General features: G+C 54.7%; 1 protein-coding gene and 2 long non-coding RNA genes across 14 annotated transcripts in view; 2 read left to right on the forward strand and 1 right to left on the reverse strand.

Annotated features, from left to right (window-relative positions):
- Positions 1-11,824, forward strand: part of LARS2 (leucyl-tRNA synthetase 2, mitochondrial) — a 188,454-nt gene extending 176,630 nt beyond the window's left edge. For 7 of the 12 annotated variants that reach the window (XM_053898226.1, XM_019416523.2, XM_019416526.2 and 4 more), the window contains 3 exons: positions 5,315-5,442; positions 7,918-8,073; positions 11,033-11,824. In XM_053898226.1, the coding sequence (XP_053754201.1) occupies positions 5,315-5,442; positions 7,918-8,073; positions 11,033-11,235 (487 nt within the window). In that variant the 3' untranslated portion in view covers positions 11,236-11,824. Of the gene's footprint in view, positions 1-5,314; positions 5,443-7,917; positions 8,074-11,032 lie in introns of those variants that run through there. The other 5 variants (XM_019416527.2, XM_019416528.2, XM_019416532.2 and 2 more) reach the window with 3 other exon arrangements.
- On the reverse strand, positions 9,963-10,768 carry LOC109247693 (uncharacterized). The gene is made up of 3 exons (XR_002071835.2): positions 10,614-10,768; positions 10,243-10,320; positions 9,963-10,131 (listed from the first exon to the last, which is right to left on the reverse strand). It is a non-coding gene; the product is annotated as an uncharacterized LOC109247693 (long non-coding RNA).
- A 129-nt stretch (positions 11,825-11,953) lies between the features above and the next one.
- On the forward strand, positions 11,954-14,602 carry LOC128775677 (uncharacterized). The gene is made up of 3 exons (XR_008420595.1): positions 11,954-12,376; positions 12,876-12,966; positions 14,134-14,602. It is a non-coding gene; the product is annotated as an uncharacterized LOC128775677 (long non-coding RNA).
- The last annotated feature ends 2,683 nt before the right edge of the window (positions 14,603-17,285 follow it).

Below are 17,285 nucleotides of genomic sequence, written 5' to 3' on the forward strand. Positions count from 1 at the left end.
ACCGGCAACAGCGTGGATGGATCCCAAGGGGATTATGCTGGGTGAAAAAAGTCAATCTCAAAAGGTTATATACTGAGTCCATTTATACATAACGTTCTCAAAATAACTAATTTATATAGAGAGAAAACACAGTAGTGGTTGCCAGGGGGTTAGGGACTGGCCGGGGGGGTGGGGGTGGCCATGAAAAGGAGAACACAAGGGGGCACCTGGGTGGCTCAGTCGGTTGAGGTCAGGTCGTGATCTCACGGTTCATGAGTTCAAGCCCCACATGGGCTCTTTGCTGACAGTGCAGAGCCTGCTTGGGATTCTCTCTCTCTCTCTCTCTCTCTCTCTCTCTCTCTCTCTCTCTCTCTTCTCTCTCAGCCCCTCCTCCACTCATGCTCTCTCTCAAAATAAATCAATAAGCTTCAAATAAAAAAGAATTTAATCTGACACTAGAACTCCATGCATGTAATCCGTGAAATGTGTATCTGTTTCTATGCAGATGTTGGCATTCTGTATCGACACGGGCGGGCGTACCCATTCTTTTCTTACCAGCCACATTGTGTCCCACCCTACGAAGGCTCTGTAAGTCATTTGGGTGGTTTTTCTTTTGCTATTATTTTGTGCTGCTTTGGGGTTAGCCTCTTGTCCAAACTACGAGTTACTTAAAATGTGGCGGTAAGCTCTCTGTTTCTGTTCTTCCGGCCATTTTTATGGTTGCACAGGGAGGTTTCTGTCTGGACTCCTGCCTCAGGCTTTACCTTGTGGAAGCTTCAGGTCTTTCATCAGCACCTTAATTGTGAAGTCACAGCAAGGTGACCCTGTGCCCCCCCCCCCCCCCCGCTTAGGCGTTCTGAGGTAACTCGCAACCCTCAAAGCCGCAGGCTGCCGCCACGGATCCATTTGTCCTCGTAAAAGTGGCTGTAAAATAGTGTAGTGTAGCATTTTGCCACACGTATGTGTTATGTTCCTCAATTTCAACAAAATTACAAACGTACAAATCGTGTGTGTGTGTGTGTGTGTGTGTGTGTCCGTTGTAAAGGAGAGTAAGTTCTCACTGATGGTCTGAGGGCATTTTACATACGAATACGCATGTGCGTGTCAGTGTCTTATTTCAAAAGAAAGTCAGCAGGACCCCTTCTGTGGGCAAAAGCCAAAATCTAGCGGCGTCACATCCTGTCCATTTCCTTGGAATCGCCAGGGCTGGATGAGGCTCGGTGGGGATCAGAGGCCATGGAGTCCCCAAGCCCACCCTTACGTGTGTGTGAGAGCGTGGGGCCGGGGTGGCAGCCGGCCTGGTGACGGCCAGCAAGAGAGGCCGCCGGCCACAGACACCGTGACCGCCCCAGCACTCGCTCCCGGCTGCCACGGCGGCGTGGCGACCTTGCCAGTGCTCCGCGCACGAGAGGTGGCTCGGTTCCGCTGTTTCGGTCACTTGCCTGGAAGGTCGGTGACAACAGCTCTCCCAGAGGAGGGGTCGGAAGGGGGTGGGTCGTAGGCAACAGCCGGCCCCCGCTTGGTAGCCTTGTGCTCCACGGCCTTGACACTTCCCAAAGTGTTCAGACTTTGTCCAGGTGCTAACCCAGAGGCCAGCTCTCGACCCGGGCTGTGTCATGTAAAGAAACCATTGTTTTTGCTATGCAAATGTTGGGTATTTTTACCTCCCTAAAGAGTAGAGAGGCAAAAACAGGGCCTAGAACCCGCCGGGAGTTTCTGTTCCTCCCCGCTGAGCAGGATGGCCCCACCCCTGTCTATAGGGAAACCCTGGCAGGGACCCAGGCTGCTATAAATAAGCATCCTGATCGCTCCAGGAAGGCCGGGCTTCCTCATTTTTTTTTATTGTGGAATTTGTAACAGCTTCTGCCCAGAACATTTGTGTCCGAGGCCCTTTCATCTCCCAGGCATCCTGTACAATTACCATGCGGAGGGTCTGGAATCCGTCCCGCTGCAGCTGGGTCACAGGACAAGGCAGACTGGGCCAGCCTGCTAAAATAAAGACGTGATTATCTCCCTCCTGTGACCTCTGTCTTGTATTTAGATAGGAGTCATAATAGCACCCCTTCTGAGGAACAAGCAGGAAGCTCCTTTCGGCTTCGGCCAAAACGCACATCTGTCAGGAATGGAGTAGGTCCATCGGCAAGTGCTGGAACCCCGGGGCACAGGGGCCAGCTGGGCCCCAGGAATACATCTTTGATGCCGCTCGATTCTCAGACTCTGGCAGGCGTTCACTTCCCTCAGACCGACTGGCAGCACGGGGTTACAGCAAGAGTGCCAGAGAGTCAAACATACAGTAAGCAACACATAAGTGCTCGATACCAGCACAAGAATCACGACAGAGGTGCCCGGAGTAGAATGGGTCAGCGCCGCTCCAGAGTGAGCCGTGGACCCGGGGCCGGTCTGGGAACCGGCTGTGACAACCCACGAGGAGATAAGCAGCTTGAGCTTCCAAGGTGGATCACCTCTGCCTCTACGCACACATCGGGGGGTAGGCCGACCAGCTTCTTTCAGGAGCACGACCCTCTCGAGGAAGCCGCACGTTGGTCCACGCTCTGGCCGAGCTCTACCGAATGGCGGACGGCCACTTTGAGAGCTACTTGTAAGAGCTTTGGAGAATCCAGAAACCATCCCGACTACAGGGTATTGTAAAAGAAAAATCACAAACCGATAGGGAAGGGGAGGTTGACTCTACCAACCAGGGTTGGAAACTTGACCGTGTAATGTTCTTTCACGTTACCCACAAAAGAAGGCATAGCTGATTCAACGAGGAACACAGAGAAACGCTAGAAAGAAACCAGAAGAGGGGCACCTGGGTGGTTCAGCCAGTTAAGCTTCTGACTCTTGGTTTTGGCTCACAATTGCGCGAGTTCGAGCCCCGCGTCCGGCCCTGTGCTGGCAGTGCTGTGACTGCTTGGGATCCTCTCTCTCTCTCTGCCCCTCCCCCACTTGTGCTGTCTGTGTCTCTCTCAAATAACTAATAAATTTTAAAAGGTAAAAAAATCAAAAGACAAAAAAAATTAGAAAAAAACAGAAGAAAAATCTTGAACTGATCTCACAGTGTGGGAAACCTTCATTTCAAAATACCCTTTCAAATTACTGAAGTATTCAATGTTTTTGGTAGAGAATCTGTTAACACATTAAAAGAAAGAGGGCCCCTGGGGAGCTCAGTCGGTTAAGCATCCGACTTCGGCTCAGGTCATGATCCCGTGGTTCCTGAGTTCGAGCCCCGCATCGGGCTCTGTGCTGACATTTCGGAGCCTGGAGCCTGCTTCGGTTTCTGTGTCTCCCCTTCTCTCTCTGCCCCTCCCCCACTCACGCTCTGTCTCTGTCTCTCAAAAAATAAACAAATGTTAAGAAAAAATTTTTCAAGAAAGAAAGATCACCTGTGCTCCCACCTCCCAGATACAGTCACTGCTGGTATTGTGTTCCATTCCCTGTGACCTTTTGTCCGTTCGTATAAACATTTACTAAAACTCGAGTCGTGTTATGTGTGCTATTGTATATCATCCTTTCCCATGAAATTAATCACTATTTTATTTATTTATTCTTTAAACGTTTATTTACTTTTGAGAGAGAGAGAGAAGGAGCGCACACACGTGCAGGGGAGGGGCAGAGACAGAGGGAGGGCAGAAGATCTTAAGGGGGCTCTGAGCTGTCAGCACAGAGCCCTACGCGGGCCTCAAACTCACAAGCCATGAGACCATGACCTGAGCTGAAGTCGGACGCTTAACGGACTGAGCCACCCAGGCTCTCTAATTAATTACGATTTTATTTTTTTTATTTAAAAAAAAAAATTTTTTTTTAACGTTTATTTTTGAGACAGAGAGAGACAGAGCATGAACAGGGGAGGGTCAGAGAGAGGGAGACACAGAATCCGAAACAGGCCCCAGGCTCCGAGCTGTCAGCACAGAGCCCGACGCGGGGCTCGAACTCACGGACCGCGAGATCATGACCTGAGCCGAAGTCGGCCGCTTAACCGACTGAGCCACCCAGGCGCCCCTCTAATTAATTATGATTTTAAAGTAGTGAAACAAAAGGAATACAGAACTCCATATACAGCATGATCCTGATGGTAGTGGGTTGTTTTGGTGGGGTTGGTTTATATATATCCTAGCCATTAAATACATTACTATCTTCCCAAAAAAGAAGCTTAAAAAGTGCTGTCCAGATGAACATGATTTTCTTCTTTATAGTCTGACCTTTTCTGCCAGGAGCGGGCATTACTTTTGCCATTGGGGAAAATAAAACGTCATCGGTCCCAACACAGCGTTCCTGGCACACTGGTGTTGGTGGGATTCATTCCCTCTGTGTCAGAGCTGGCTTCAGACCATTCGCTGAGGCATGGGCTCCTCCCTCAAATGCATCTTCTGGGCTCAAGGCTAATGACGATGAGGAGGTGTGCAAGGGCCACCCCCGGAAAAGCCAATCACGGCGTGAGGAATGCCGCCACGTTCACTGCCATCCCCCCCCCCCCCCCGCCCCCCATCCAGGGCCCGCCTCCAGGAGGACGAGGAGGTGGTCAGGGTGCGGCCGCACTGGTAGTGCCCAGGGATCTGCTTTCTGACGCGTGTCTTTCCTGCACGTTTGGGGGCCTCTCTTGTGCTCATGAGATCGGCAGCGACTTTGCAGGCCAAGCCTTTCCTGCTCAGAAGCCCCCGGCTGAAGTCCCCGGGCAGCCCTGCAGGTGTGGAGCCCGCCTGTGCCTGCTTTAGGGCCGCAGCACGACGCGCTCTGGGACGCAGACTTGTGGGCTTTGATTCCTCACCGCCTCCTCGGGTTCCACCCACCCGAGCCAAGGCCAGCTCTTTCCAGTTCAGCCCTTGGCAGGAGCCCCTCTCGAGAAGAGGTCGAGTGTGAAGGCTGAGATCCCTCTGAGAAGGTCGAGGAGGAACGCTGTTCTCAGCATGTGGGCTCCAGTGATGATGAGTAAAAGGACCCGGCGGGAGGGCCTCGCGGACCACAAGTAATCACAGGCAGGAAAGGAAGCGAGAACAGCTCGTTATTTTGGGATCCGCTCTCAGGAGCACAAAGACATTCCTTCATCAACAGAACCGCAGAGACCAAGGCAGATCAGCGGCCTTGTTGTTCCCAAAATGCACACTTTAGAACCACGTGTCCACCCATCTTTACAGCTCTGGGCGCTGTTGAAAATAGTTGGGGGGGGCTACCCATAAACCCAGGCCAGAGTAAGTGGGGGGGCACCTGGCAGGCTGTGAAAAAGCCATAGTGCGGCCTCAGGCAGCTCCACGCCAGGCTGTGCCGGGGCGAAAGCGACTCCCCCTGCCCCCCCGTGAGCCCTGCGTGTTCAGTGACCCTCTGTGCCTTGGCATTGCAGGCCTGCAACAGGTGCCCGGGAAGCTGTGTGCCCACTATGCCTGGGACGCCGGCGTGCTGCTTCAGGCGTGGCCGGCCGTGGACCCGCAGTTCCTTCAGCAGCCCGACGTCGTGGAGATGGCCGTCCTGGTGAGTCTCTCCCGCAGCCCCAGACTCTGGGAGTCTCCCGGCCCCGCGCAAGACCCACAGCCACTGCCTGGGCCTTTCCAGCCTACCCCGCCCTCAGCCTGACCGTCCCACCCGTCTTTGCTTTGCACACTTCAGTTTTGAGGTCACCGCATACCAAAAGCTTGTGAGCATAAAATACTCAGGGCCCTCCAGGGACTAGAAAGTGGAAAATAGAACCCTGTCCCGCGTTACAGGTTCTGATCGTCTTGTTCTCCAGCCGTGTTCCAGTCTCCTTCCGTCTGTTTCGTTCAGCTGCTCCTGGTTCATTTAGGGAGGAGGGTGAGAGTGAGGAGGTGGGCAGAACAGGAGCACCTCACTGAAAAATCTCTTCCAGAAAGGCTACATCAAATTTCTTTTGCGGGGGGGACGCCTCGGTGACTCAGTCAGTGGAGCTTCCAACTCGTGATCTCAGGGTCGCGGGTTTGAGCCCCGCATTGGGCTCCATGCTGGGCATAGAGCCTACTTAAAAAAAAAAAAAAAGAATTTTTTTTTGGTAAATTGCATCATTGCAGGTACATAAAAGACATTTTTTATTTCAACCTTTTATAGAGCAGGTAACTCTAACAGTTTATCCTTTATATGATTGTTACATATGTAAGCTGATGTGGCTGAACTGGGGGACCTCTTAGCACACACGTCTCTGAACCACGTACGGGGCCAGGTCATTTGCATCCAAAATCGAAGTAAACTCTTCTCACTCAGTGAAGTAGGCATTTCCATTCTCAGTGTTTTCAGTGGAGGAATCAGAGAAGTTGGTCGCCTTGCCCGGGTTTATTGATTCATCAGTAGTTCTCACGTTACCATCAGGCACAGTGCTAGGCTCTGGGGATACAAATCAAACAGGACACACAGGGTCCCTAATACCTACAGAGCTGTAAGCCGAGTGGGAGGGACGGGAAAGAGAAAAAGGAAAGAAAAATATTACTGCACATTGTGAAAAAGGCCATGAAGACATCACCCAGGGGCTGAGGGAGAGCACAGCCTCCCAGGGGCCCGGTCTGCCAGGCAGGTGCAAACCCTGCCCTTCTGTGTCTGTGCAAACCCTGGGCCCAGCAGGGGGGGTGGACGTGTGGAGAAACGGCTTCATGCGGGAGGCTCAGCCCCTCGGAAGCCACTCTGTTTCCACGCCATCTCCCCTGGCGCTTGGTTCCACGCTGACCCCGCTTTGCCTCCCCCACGGAGAGGAGGACATGGGCTTGGCCTGGAGGGCTTCTTCCAAAACTCTCAAAGTCAAAAACAGCTCTGTGGCGCAGAGAAGCCGTTTCTTCTTTACCTTAAGTGATGTCTGTAAGAAAGATCTCAGGGCGCCTGGGTGGCTCAGTCGGTTAGGCGTCCGACTTCGGCTCAGGTCACGATCTCGCGGTCCGTGAGCTCGAGCCCCGCGTCGGGCTCTGTGCTGACAGCTCGGAGCCTGGAGCCTGCTTCGGATTCTGTGTCTCCCCCTCTCTCTGCCCCTCCCCCACTTATGCTCTCTCTTTCTCTCTCAAAAACAAATAAACATTAAAAGAAATTTTTTTTTAAATAAGAAAGATCTCGTGGGCCCCTGAGAACACGTCCTCCGCACATGGAGAAATGCCAGCTTGGGGAACTGGAGGTTTAGCCTATGCAGTATCATTCCACGTTGATCACTGCAGAAAAGAAATTTCGTTTTGGTAATTGCAGAAAGGATTTCAGATTGTCGTTGAAATGAAAACTCAGAGTTTAAAATGTTTACAAATGGGACTCCCTGCGGGTCTACCCAACTTGAGCACCTCGGGCTCGGGGCACCGGGCCGTGTGACAGACCTCCTGTGGAGGCCTGCGTTCTGTGTTCGTGTGATCTCGACTGGCGCCCCGGCCGGAAATGGGAGCTGAGCACCATGCAGTGTAATTCAGCGTGATTCGGTCCGGCTCGAGTTCTCGGTGCCCACGGCATGCAGGGCCGTGCCCAACACTAGGGATACTGAGCCCAGGGGCACCGCCTTCTCTCCATGCAGCGTGGCGCCCACGAGGGATGGTCTAGGGGGCACACAAACGCCACACACACACACACACACACACACACACACACACACACACAGGGAGTTTCTGGAGACTCAAGGTTAACACGTGGAGCTTGGGAGCGAGACTCTCCTGCCCGTGAGTCTCCGTCTTACAAGATACTTCCATAAGCCTCGGTTTCCTCAACGGCGAAATGGGGGCCACACAGTGGCTGCTCTGTCTAGTTGTTGAAAGAATTAGATCGGATGACGCCAGGAGACGCTTAGCTTGCTTCTGGACACACTAGTGACAAAACTCACTAACAAGCAGTGAGCACCGACTACGGGCCGGGCACTGCCCGAAGAACTTTCGAGATCCTGACTCATTTACCCCCACACAGCTGCCCTGGAGCGGGCCCTGTTTTACCCATGTCACATAAATGACTAAATGACAGGCTCCTGCCGGTCCTGCTTGCTAGGTGCTCGTGTCGGGATCACCGCTTCACACAGTCAGGGCATTGACGGAAGGGGACGTGGGACCTTGGCCGTAAAGAGGAGCAGCATTTCCCTAGTGCAGAAGAGGATGCCTGCTCGGCAGAAGCAAAGGGGGGAGCGCCCTCAGGGACATTGGGACGGTGAGCCACGGAGGGGGGCTAGAGCACAGGCTCAAGCAGGGCATCAGGGCTGGGGGCTAGCAGGGGGCTGACCAGGGGGAGAGAGGATCCATGAGGTCATCCGGTCTCCACTTGTGGGGTGGGGCCTCGGGCAGGTGACTTCACCTCTTGTGCCTCGGCTTTCCCATCCATACAATGGGCACGCAGTGGTCCTGCATGTGCCTTACGAGGCTGCAGGAGGATAAGCAGGTTTGCTCGGGTGGATTGCGTAGCCCAGCGCCTGGCACAGAGCGAGAGCTCGGTCGGCGGGAGCTTTCCTTGTTTTTCGCTGTTGCGGGGCTGCCTCCGTGTCGGTGAGCGGCCGTGGGTGGGGCGAGGGCAGTGCTCATGGTTTCCAACTTTTCAGCTGGAAAAGTCCAAGAGAACAATGCCGAGGCCCCGGACCGAGGCTGTGGGTGATGGGGGGGGGGGGGGGTGGGCAGTGGCAAAGATGGAGGGGCAGAAGCTTGTGAAGCCACCAGAGACCAAAAGATTCTTCTAAAGTCAAAGAGAGCTTCTTCCCCTTTGGGCCCCTGAAGGCCAAGTCCGGGAGCATCTGTTGTCCATTTAACTGGTGCCTCATGCCAGGAGGTGGAGCATGATAGAGACCCACCCGCCGCGGAGGGACTGCCCGGGGTGAGGCGACTCAGGGGAGTCCCAGGGCTCCAGAAGCCATGAGAGGGTGCCTGGGGCCATGTGGGAAGGCCTGCTGGGTTCCCTGGCCACATCCTGAGGTCATGGGACCCCCTTCCCCAGTCCAGCTGGGGACAAGAACGATTCAGCTCCCCGGACAGGCCTCACCAGAGGGGCCAGCCCCCAGGTCCCCAGGGAATCCCTGGGTCTGGAAGTAGGGTCATTGTGCCGAGCACATCCCACACCGGCCCCTTCCATCGTGGCCGGGAGTAAGGAGGCGTAAGGCTTAGTGAGCTGGTCCTTTCGGACAGGTGATCTTCCTCAACAGTCCGGAAGATTCCATCCTTAAAGAAGAGAAAACTGAAGGTCCCACGGCTTGTGAGTCCAGGCCTGAGAGTCAAGCCTGAGTCTGTCTGCGCAAAAGCACGCGCTCTCTCGCTTGCCCCGGGCCCCTCTTCCCTGGGTAAGATCCGGAAGCGGAAGCTGGAGCTGTGTGACTCATTACCAAGTTCTGAGAAGGCCGTGTCTGGGGCCCCCAGGACTTCACGGGGGGCACGGCTTTGGTGTGACAGGGTGGGAGGTCTCGGTCAAAGCAAGCACAGGGCGGTGGAAGAAGGTAGCTCCCGATGGCTTAGAAACGAGAAGGCGGGCGGTGGGGGGCACAGTCCTTTGAGCAGCAGCCCTAGCTCTTCTGTTTTCGGACACCAAAACCCTGCGTCCAGGAGACTCATGCTTTTTCATTTTACTTTTATTTTTTAAGTTTATTTGTTTTGAGAGACAGAGAGCGAGTGGGGGAGGGGGAGAGAGAGAGAGAGAGAGAGAGAGAGAGAGAGAATTCCAAGCAGGTGCCACACTGTCAGCACGGAGCCCGACGTAGAGCTCCAGCTCTTCGAAACACGAGATCACGACCGAAGCTGAAATCCAGAGGCGGACGCTTAACCCGGCTGAGCCACCCCCAACCCCGAGGCTCACACTTTGTAGTTGTTCTTTTTTCATGTTTATTTATTTTTGAGCTGGTGAGAGACAGAGCATGAGTGGGGGAGGGGCAGAGAGAGAGAGAGGGAGACACGGAATCCGAAGCAGGTTCCAGGCTCTGCCGAGCTGTCAGCACAGAGCCTGACACGGGGCTCGAACTCACGGACCGCGAGATCATGACCTGAGCCGACGTCGGACGCTCAACCGACTGAGCCACCCAGGCGCCCCTAGACGCACACTTTTTTAAAAGAGCCACGTTTTTTTAATTAATTATTTGTTTATTTATTTATTTATTTTTAAGTTTATTTATTTTGAGAGAGACAGAGACACTGCGAGTGGCGGGGGAAGGGTGGCGAGAGAATCCCAGGCAGGCTCCGTGCTGCATGCAGGGCCCAATGCTGGCCTTGAACTCACAAACCTCGAGATTATGACCTGAGCCGAAACCAAGGGTTGGACGCTCAACCGACTGAGCCACTGGATGGAACCAATCCCAGGCACCCCCCCCCCCAAAAGAACCATATTTTAGAACATTTCAGGACGTACTATTTTACCATATTTGGCTCCCGCGCAGTGATATAGAGTGATGCAACCAAGAAAAATGCCACCAAGTTCTACATAAATCTGAAAAAAATGAGGCGGGTGATTAGGGACACCTAATAGGCTTTGGTCGAAACTTCAGAGACTATTCCTGGTAACTTTTCATAATACAGTGACTGCATTTTCCCGGTAAAAAAAAACAGGAGCATCAGTGAAAGAAGCGTTGAGTGTTCTTACGGGAGCAGTGGGCTTGGGGATTTGAAGCATGGCTGTTGAGAAGCCACCAGGGCCGTGAGAGCACTTTCCCCCGTGCCCACGTCAGTTCATACTTGCTGTGAAGTTTGTCCGTATTGAAAAATCCTCAGTGAATACCCAACCGACGTCTGCAACTGTACCGGCCCCTTCTCGGCAAGGAGAGTTAAAGTGATGTGGGCCCAGGTTCCCGGTCGCCGTGCCCGGGCGCCCCCTTTTCACAGGAGCCAGGCCCGTGACAGGGAGGTTGCCTGCCTTCCGCGCGAGCCGGCCCACCCGCGGCCTGGGTAAAATCCTGGGTGACGCAGCCCTTCCCCTCCCCCGGGGAGCAGCTGAGGGTGTGTGACCTCACTTCCTGCGCAGCTGGGACGGGGCCACGCTCGGGAAGCACAGGTGCACTGGCCGCAGGTGCCGGGGGCCCCCAGCCTCTCCCTGCCCGTCTGGGTGTGTTGGGAGGCTGGGCACGGACGCCACCCCTCCTCGGGGAAGGCGCCTGCCACTCTCAGGACTTTTCCTCATCGCTTGTCTCGGCTTCTCTCCTCAGATCAACAACAAAGCCTGCGGCACAATCCCCGTGCCCCAGCGAGTCTCGCGGGACCAGGACAAAGTCCACGAACTCGTCCTCCAAAGCGAGCTGGGTGTCAGGCTCTTGCAGGGGCGAAGCATCAAGAAAACGTTCCTCTCCCCCAGAACGGCCCTCATCAACTTCCTGGTGCAGGACTGACGGCAGGGAGGAGGAAGGGGTAGGGGTAGGGGGGCGCTGGCCCAGGGTGGGGAAACGACGGATGTCTTGAACGCTCACCCTTGTCCTCTGACGGACGGGTACGGGTGGCGAGCCTCTGTGGCGGGGCCTGGTGCAGGGGTGGGGACGGGTGTGGGCAGAGCAGAAGGACTCTCGAAGGCGGAGGGGTGGGGCAGCCCCTGAAGGTGGAGGAAGCCATCTGACCCCGCGCGAAGCCACCAGAGGTACGGCCGGGTGTCTGCAGGAAGGCGAGAAGAGAAGTGAGAACGCACGTGTGCCTCTCGAGCAGCCTGGGAGCTTCTGACCCCCAGAAACTGCACGGCCTTCGACACACCCCGGGAACGGGAGGGCGAACTGAGGACCCACGCACGGCATTTGGGTCGTGTCCAAAAGCCCAGATTGTGGCGTGGACGCTGCGGTCTTCAGAAGCTGCTAGGAGCCAGAAGGCAAGCGGGGCGGGTCCCTCTACAGGTGTCCCCGCCTCCTGGGGTGAAGCACCACTTCCTACCCTCTCTCGGGGTGTGACACTTGCTGCGCAGTGAGGCGGGACCACGCCGGGTGGGACCTCGGATGGAAGCAATCGCGGCCCCGCGCGGTGTCTGCTCATGTGGGCCCCAGATGCCACCACCGCCGTCGATGTGGCCCCCGGAGCCCATCGTGAGAAGCGCGAGCTCGCCGCGGAGGAGTGGCCCAGAGCCACTGGGTGTTGCCTTCTTGTTCAGGCAGCCGGGGAGGCGGCTGGGGACGGACCCCTCTCGCCGGTTCGTTAGGATAACCGGGTCCTATGTGATGTCAGCAGTTGGGTGCTCTGAGCAGAAGTGGCCGAAGCCACTGATTAACATTTAATGGGGAAGTGGAGCAGAATCTCGCCATTTTGTGATCCTGAAAATCTGTATTTGTTTTCTGATGCCATTTTTCTGAGGTAACCTCAGATGAGGTAGCCTGCAGTTGAACAGCTGACAGATGACTTTTTTTTTTTTAACGTAATAAAATGTTTGTCATGTGCGACTTTGGGACATATGTGTGGTCTTGGAATAGCCACCGCATTCCAGTTCTAGGAGTTAATCAGGAACAGACTGAGGTATTCTATCATCGTCGGAAGCCTTGGCCGTATGCCTGACTCCACATGGAAAGTTCTAAAGTGAGGTACGTATAGGACTTACAGACATGGCTGGCAACACTGATTCAGAGATACGAGTAACAGCCGTTAAAGTTACTGGCTCTTGAATGTGGCTCACCTGAACACCATTTCTGGTCCCCGTTAAATCAGAAATTCTGATTTAAGTGGTCTAAGGTGCACTTGGGCATCAGGGAATTTTAGAAGCTGCACGGGTGATTCTTTTTTATGTATCTTTTCAGTGTTTATTTTTGAGACCGAGAGAGAGAGCAGGGGAGGGTCAGAAAGAGAGGGAGACACAGAATCAGGCTCCAGGCTCTGAGATGTCAGCAGAGAGCCCGACGCGGGGCTCGAACTCACGAACCACGAGATCATGCCCTGAACCGAAGTCGGAGGCTTAACCGACGGAGCCACCCAGGTGCTCCTGCACGGGTGATTCTAATGGACAGCAAAGCCTGAGAACCACTGGATTAAGTCGGTGGGTTTGAACCGTAATATTTAACTAGTTCCTCCTCTCCCTATCTTCAGCTTCGCTGGGGTGAGTTTGGTGTAGGACCAAAACATCTGGAGGAGGACAGCTGGGAAAGAAGGGGAAGCAGGGGCCAGAACTCTCCAGCAGGTACTTAAGATGTTCCCGGAGCTGACTTGGGTAGACACAGCCCCATTCCACAGACTAGCACCTGTGGATTAAATATAAGCAAGTGGATGAAGATATTTATTTGATCCAGGGAGGGAGGAGTGAGTGGTTTTGGTTGCTTGTCCTGTTTGGCCCCAAAGTGAGCTGAGTGGCCTTGAACAACAAGATATGGGTAGTGGGGGAAGGTCCTTTACCTGCACATAATCTGGCCAGAGCAGTGGGCCATTAAAGCCTCAGGGCTGCTGCACTAACCACTGTGGCTTTGGAGAACTTTTTCTCCAAGAGGATAAATCTTTTGAAAACAAGAGCTCCGTCGGTACTCCTTGAGATGGTTGGTATAGAGGAAGAAAGGAACGAAAGGCTAATCCCTGGGGGTAGGGAGGAGGGGTGGGGAAGCCTCTCAGGGCTCTCTTAACTGCCTCGATGCAGGGACAGGTAGTGGCTGACTGTCCGAGAGCACGGTGTGGGGTCCACGGGGCTGGAGGCAGAAGTTGTTGCCAAGCCAGTGGGAGAGCCAGGCTCACGGGGCGATGGCAGGGTTTTATCTGTCAGGGGGCGGAGTGAAGAGAGTTTGTCCACAAGGAAAGCGGTGCTGGGAAGCCCCACGGCAGGTGCCACTACGGTAGGCACCTAGATTTGCCAAGGAAAACGAAATTGATCTTGGAGAACCTAAAGCAACAGATGAGCCGAGAAACGACTTAGACATGCTTCGTCCCAACCTAAGTGACCACCACCCCCCCCCGGGAGCTGGTTAAGGAAAATTGGGTGCAGCCGGAGACAAAGCATGGTTTATAAAAGGACGTAAGGCCAAGGATGTTTCTAAAAAACATGTACGATGAAATTTTTCTCACGAATAAATCAGTATACTTACGCGGTGTGTTCCTGACCATGATGTTTTTAAATTCCCACCCTTACAAAGACCAAAGGAAATTTGCCCGCAAATCACTGGTTGAAGAGTCCTACACGTAATTTTTTTCCTTCTGTTTCCTTTTTTTTTTTTTTTTTTTGCATTTTCTAACTTGTATTGGCTGTGGGGTTTTTCATTAATGGGGGGGGGATATCAAAATGGACAATTTTTGAAGATCCGGATGAGCTAAAGGCCTACCCCCCACCCCTTGATTTTTCTTTCTTTTTTTCCTCCTCTCACAGTATCTAGTTGCCACTGGGGAGCACCCCAGTTAGGAAGACATTGGCCCTTTGTCGTGTGATGTGGAATCCAAGCAAAAAGCAGCCCCCGTAAGGTTGCTGTTTGTAGTCAGTCACTCCGCGTGGGCAGGTGTGGGAAGCTCCTTCTCGTCTCGCAGACGGAGGACAAAAGAACAGAAGGTAACATTCCCTTCGCGGAACTCTCCTGTTCTCGGCGGATGAACTGCTGTGGCAGCCGAGGGCATGGGCTCCGGAGTCAGCCAGACGAAGGTTCTGGGACTGTGTGTCCCAGCGACCAGGTCACCTGCCACCTCAGTGATCTAGGCAAGCCATGGGAATGTCTCTGAGCCTTTGTTTCTTCAACTATAAAACAGGAGTAAAAATAATGCCTTGGGGTATGAGGACAAAGGGAGATTGTGTAAAGCACGCGGCACATAATAAGCTCTCAATAAATGAGAGCGGCTTGTTATGAGTAATCTTGCCCGACTAAGAATAGGCTCATGGTCTAGAATGGGATTATCTTTGGTCAGAAAAAAAGGGAACATTTAGAAAAAATAGGCATGCCAGGCCTGTTGAGGAAAAAGGTTGAAGCAGTAAACTCTTCAGTAAAAGGAATTTTAATCCTGTTGGCAGAATCAGCCTTTTATATGGTATTTTCACCTCGTGTCCTGAAACCTTAATATTACCTGCTTCCCTGATCCCATGCATGCTGGTTAGTTTCTTGGAGCTCCATCTGGGTGACAGCGATACCTCTCTGGGGCTGGACACCCTCTTTTCCTTAAGTGGTAGCTCAGGCCACAGTCTGACGAGGGTCCGGGAAGCTCCCAACCTTCTTCGGGCCCACTGTGGCCATCCGCTTCTGTCCCAAGGCACACAGGATTGTGACATGGCAAGGAATAGAGCAAGGGACAAAAAGCCAAGAGCTGGAGACCGTACACGTGAGCCTCGCTTCAGCCCTTAGATCAAGTCTGATTTGGGTGGCCTGCCTGTGGTGCCCAGAGTGGCAGGTTACGAGCAGCCTCTGCAACTTTTCCTCGATAGTAGTTCTTGGAAGGGGAGCCTGTGACTTGCTAGGGGGGACCTCTTGACTCAGTGGAGCAGCCGTCTTTCTTACCGAGTCGGCTTCCTTGGTTTGGGGTTTACTGATCGGTGGCCTGAGGCTGCCGGGAGCAATGGCCCAGTGGTGTCAGATGAAGGAGGTCTGGGGCCACGTGGAGAAGTCCACCAGAGACCCTGGCAGGCCTTCCGTGGCCTAGGGGGCCTCTTGGCAGGCCAGTGCTCAGACAAGATGGCCTCCAGACCAAAAGCTGGGCGTCAGAAGTTTTCATTTACAGGCGGTTTGGCTCCTGAACTGAGTCGCAGAGGAGTTATGAGGCCACCAGGGCCCACAGACAGGCCACAGCGTGCAGCTGGCCTCCAACACTCCTGCTGGGCCAGCGTTGGCCACCACGGACCAAGGCCGAATTAGGGCATGGCTCCCGCACCGGCGGTCCCCCTCAGCCTATCTCCTCCTGGGAGGGAAGGGAAGGGGCAGCCATGGCTACAGGGCTGTGCCCCAAACACCATTCCGGGAGCTTTGCGGGTGCTCTGGAATTCGGAATTCCCACCTGGGAGCCATGGTGTGGACATAATAACCCACATCCTATAAATAAGAAGCCTAGAAAGGCACAGTGAACTACCTAAGTCGTACCCACTAGGGACTGTTAGAGCCGGAGTCAGCCCCACATCTGCCTTTCTGTTCCCAGCTCATGCTCTCTCTACAGACCAACCTGCCTGCCTGGGAGGCAAGAAGGGGGATGTCTTGGGAGGAGGTACAGCTCGTTCTTGGCTCTTTCTATCTGGAGAATTCTGCACCGGAGCTCTTGCTCCCGCAGACTTGTCCTTCGTTGCAGAAGGGGCTGGGCTTTTGTGCCTGAATCTGTCCGTCACTGGCTGCGGGTCACTTCTGGGGGCTGTGTGTTGGCGGGGGGGGGGGGGTGCTAAATAACTTCCTGGGCATTTGGGGGGGGGGGGCTCCCGTCAGCTCAGGGAAATCTCTGGAGAAGGGCACAGCTGAGCAGCCCGCCAGCCTGGAAGAGGACTCATCAGGGTGGAGCACCCAAGGGGACCACCACGAGGAGAGGGGGCAACCGTCCAGGCCTGAGAAGCAGCGAGTCTGTGGGTGAGGACATGCTCTAGACAGCAGCCGGCCTCACACAAGAGGAGTGGAATGCGGGCTGGAGTCTGAACAAGCCCAGCGGCCTCTGACCCGCCTCGTGCCAGTGTGCCAAGCGGCTCGGGGCAGTGCTGCCGGCCTCAAGGCCGTGGAGAAGACCAACCGGAAGGCGTTATCATCCCCCTTCCCCTGATGACAAAACTGTGGCTCCAACAGGCCGGGACTTGTTCGAGGCCGTGACCGTGAGCAGTGAAGACTCCGATCTGTGCCCATTCCGCTCAGAGCGCGCGCCCCTCCCTCGTAGGACTAGCCTGACGCTTCTGGCAGCCAGTTCAGCGCAGGACGTAAATCGTCCCCATGGACGAGCCCCACCGCACCCTAGAAGGTCAAGGGACGGCGCAGGGTAGACAAAATGGGAAGGGTTTGCTCTCCCCTTTCTCCCTGCGAGACAAAGGAGCGGAAAGAAGGAGCAGAAAACATCTGTTTCGTGGGCTGGGTCCCTGTCCGACCCTCCGAGGGTGGGCGGCCAAAGGCTCTCATCCAAGCCAGTGAGTCTGGAGATTGGAATCTGGGATGACCGGCAGTGAGCAAGCGGGGAGCCCCCCGAGGGTGGGTGGGTGGGCAGTGCTGGTGCTGGCGGGAAGGGGAAAGGCCAGTCCTGGGGGCCAGAGACCCCAGATCCAAGGGTGGGGCCAAAGTCATCCGGAAGGATCGACCCGGTCTCCCCCGTCTCTGGACCGGCCCGCAGGAGGGAGGGGCGCAGGGATGGTGAGGCCCTGGGCGGGAGGTGGTGGCCGGGCCTGCTGAAGTCACCCAGCTGGCCCGCGACCCAACACTGATGACTCACCTCCCCCAGCCTCAAGCCCTGAACTTGAATTTCAGTTCTTGTTCGGCCTCCGGAAGAGCGTTGCCTGTGCCAGACGCCCAGTGCGTGGGACCCACGGCCTGTGATCCCTCGATTTCAGCACCAATAATGTTTACCTTGTACTGGGAACTAATC

The sequence above is a fragment of the Panthera pardus genome, unplaced genomic scaffold (genome assembly GCF_024362965.1).
Source record: "Panthera pardus isolate Hobbes unplaced genomic scaffold, ASM2436296v1 HiC_scaffold_8, whole genome shotgun sequence".
NCBI lineage: Eukaryota > Metazoa > Chordata > Mammalia > Carnivora > Felidae > Panthera > Panthera pardus.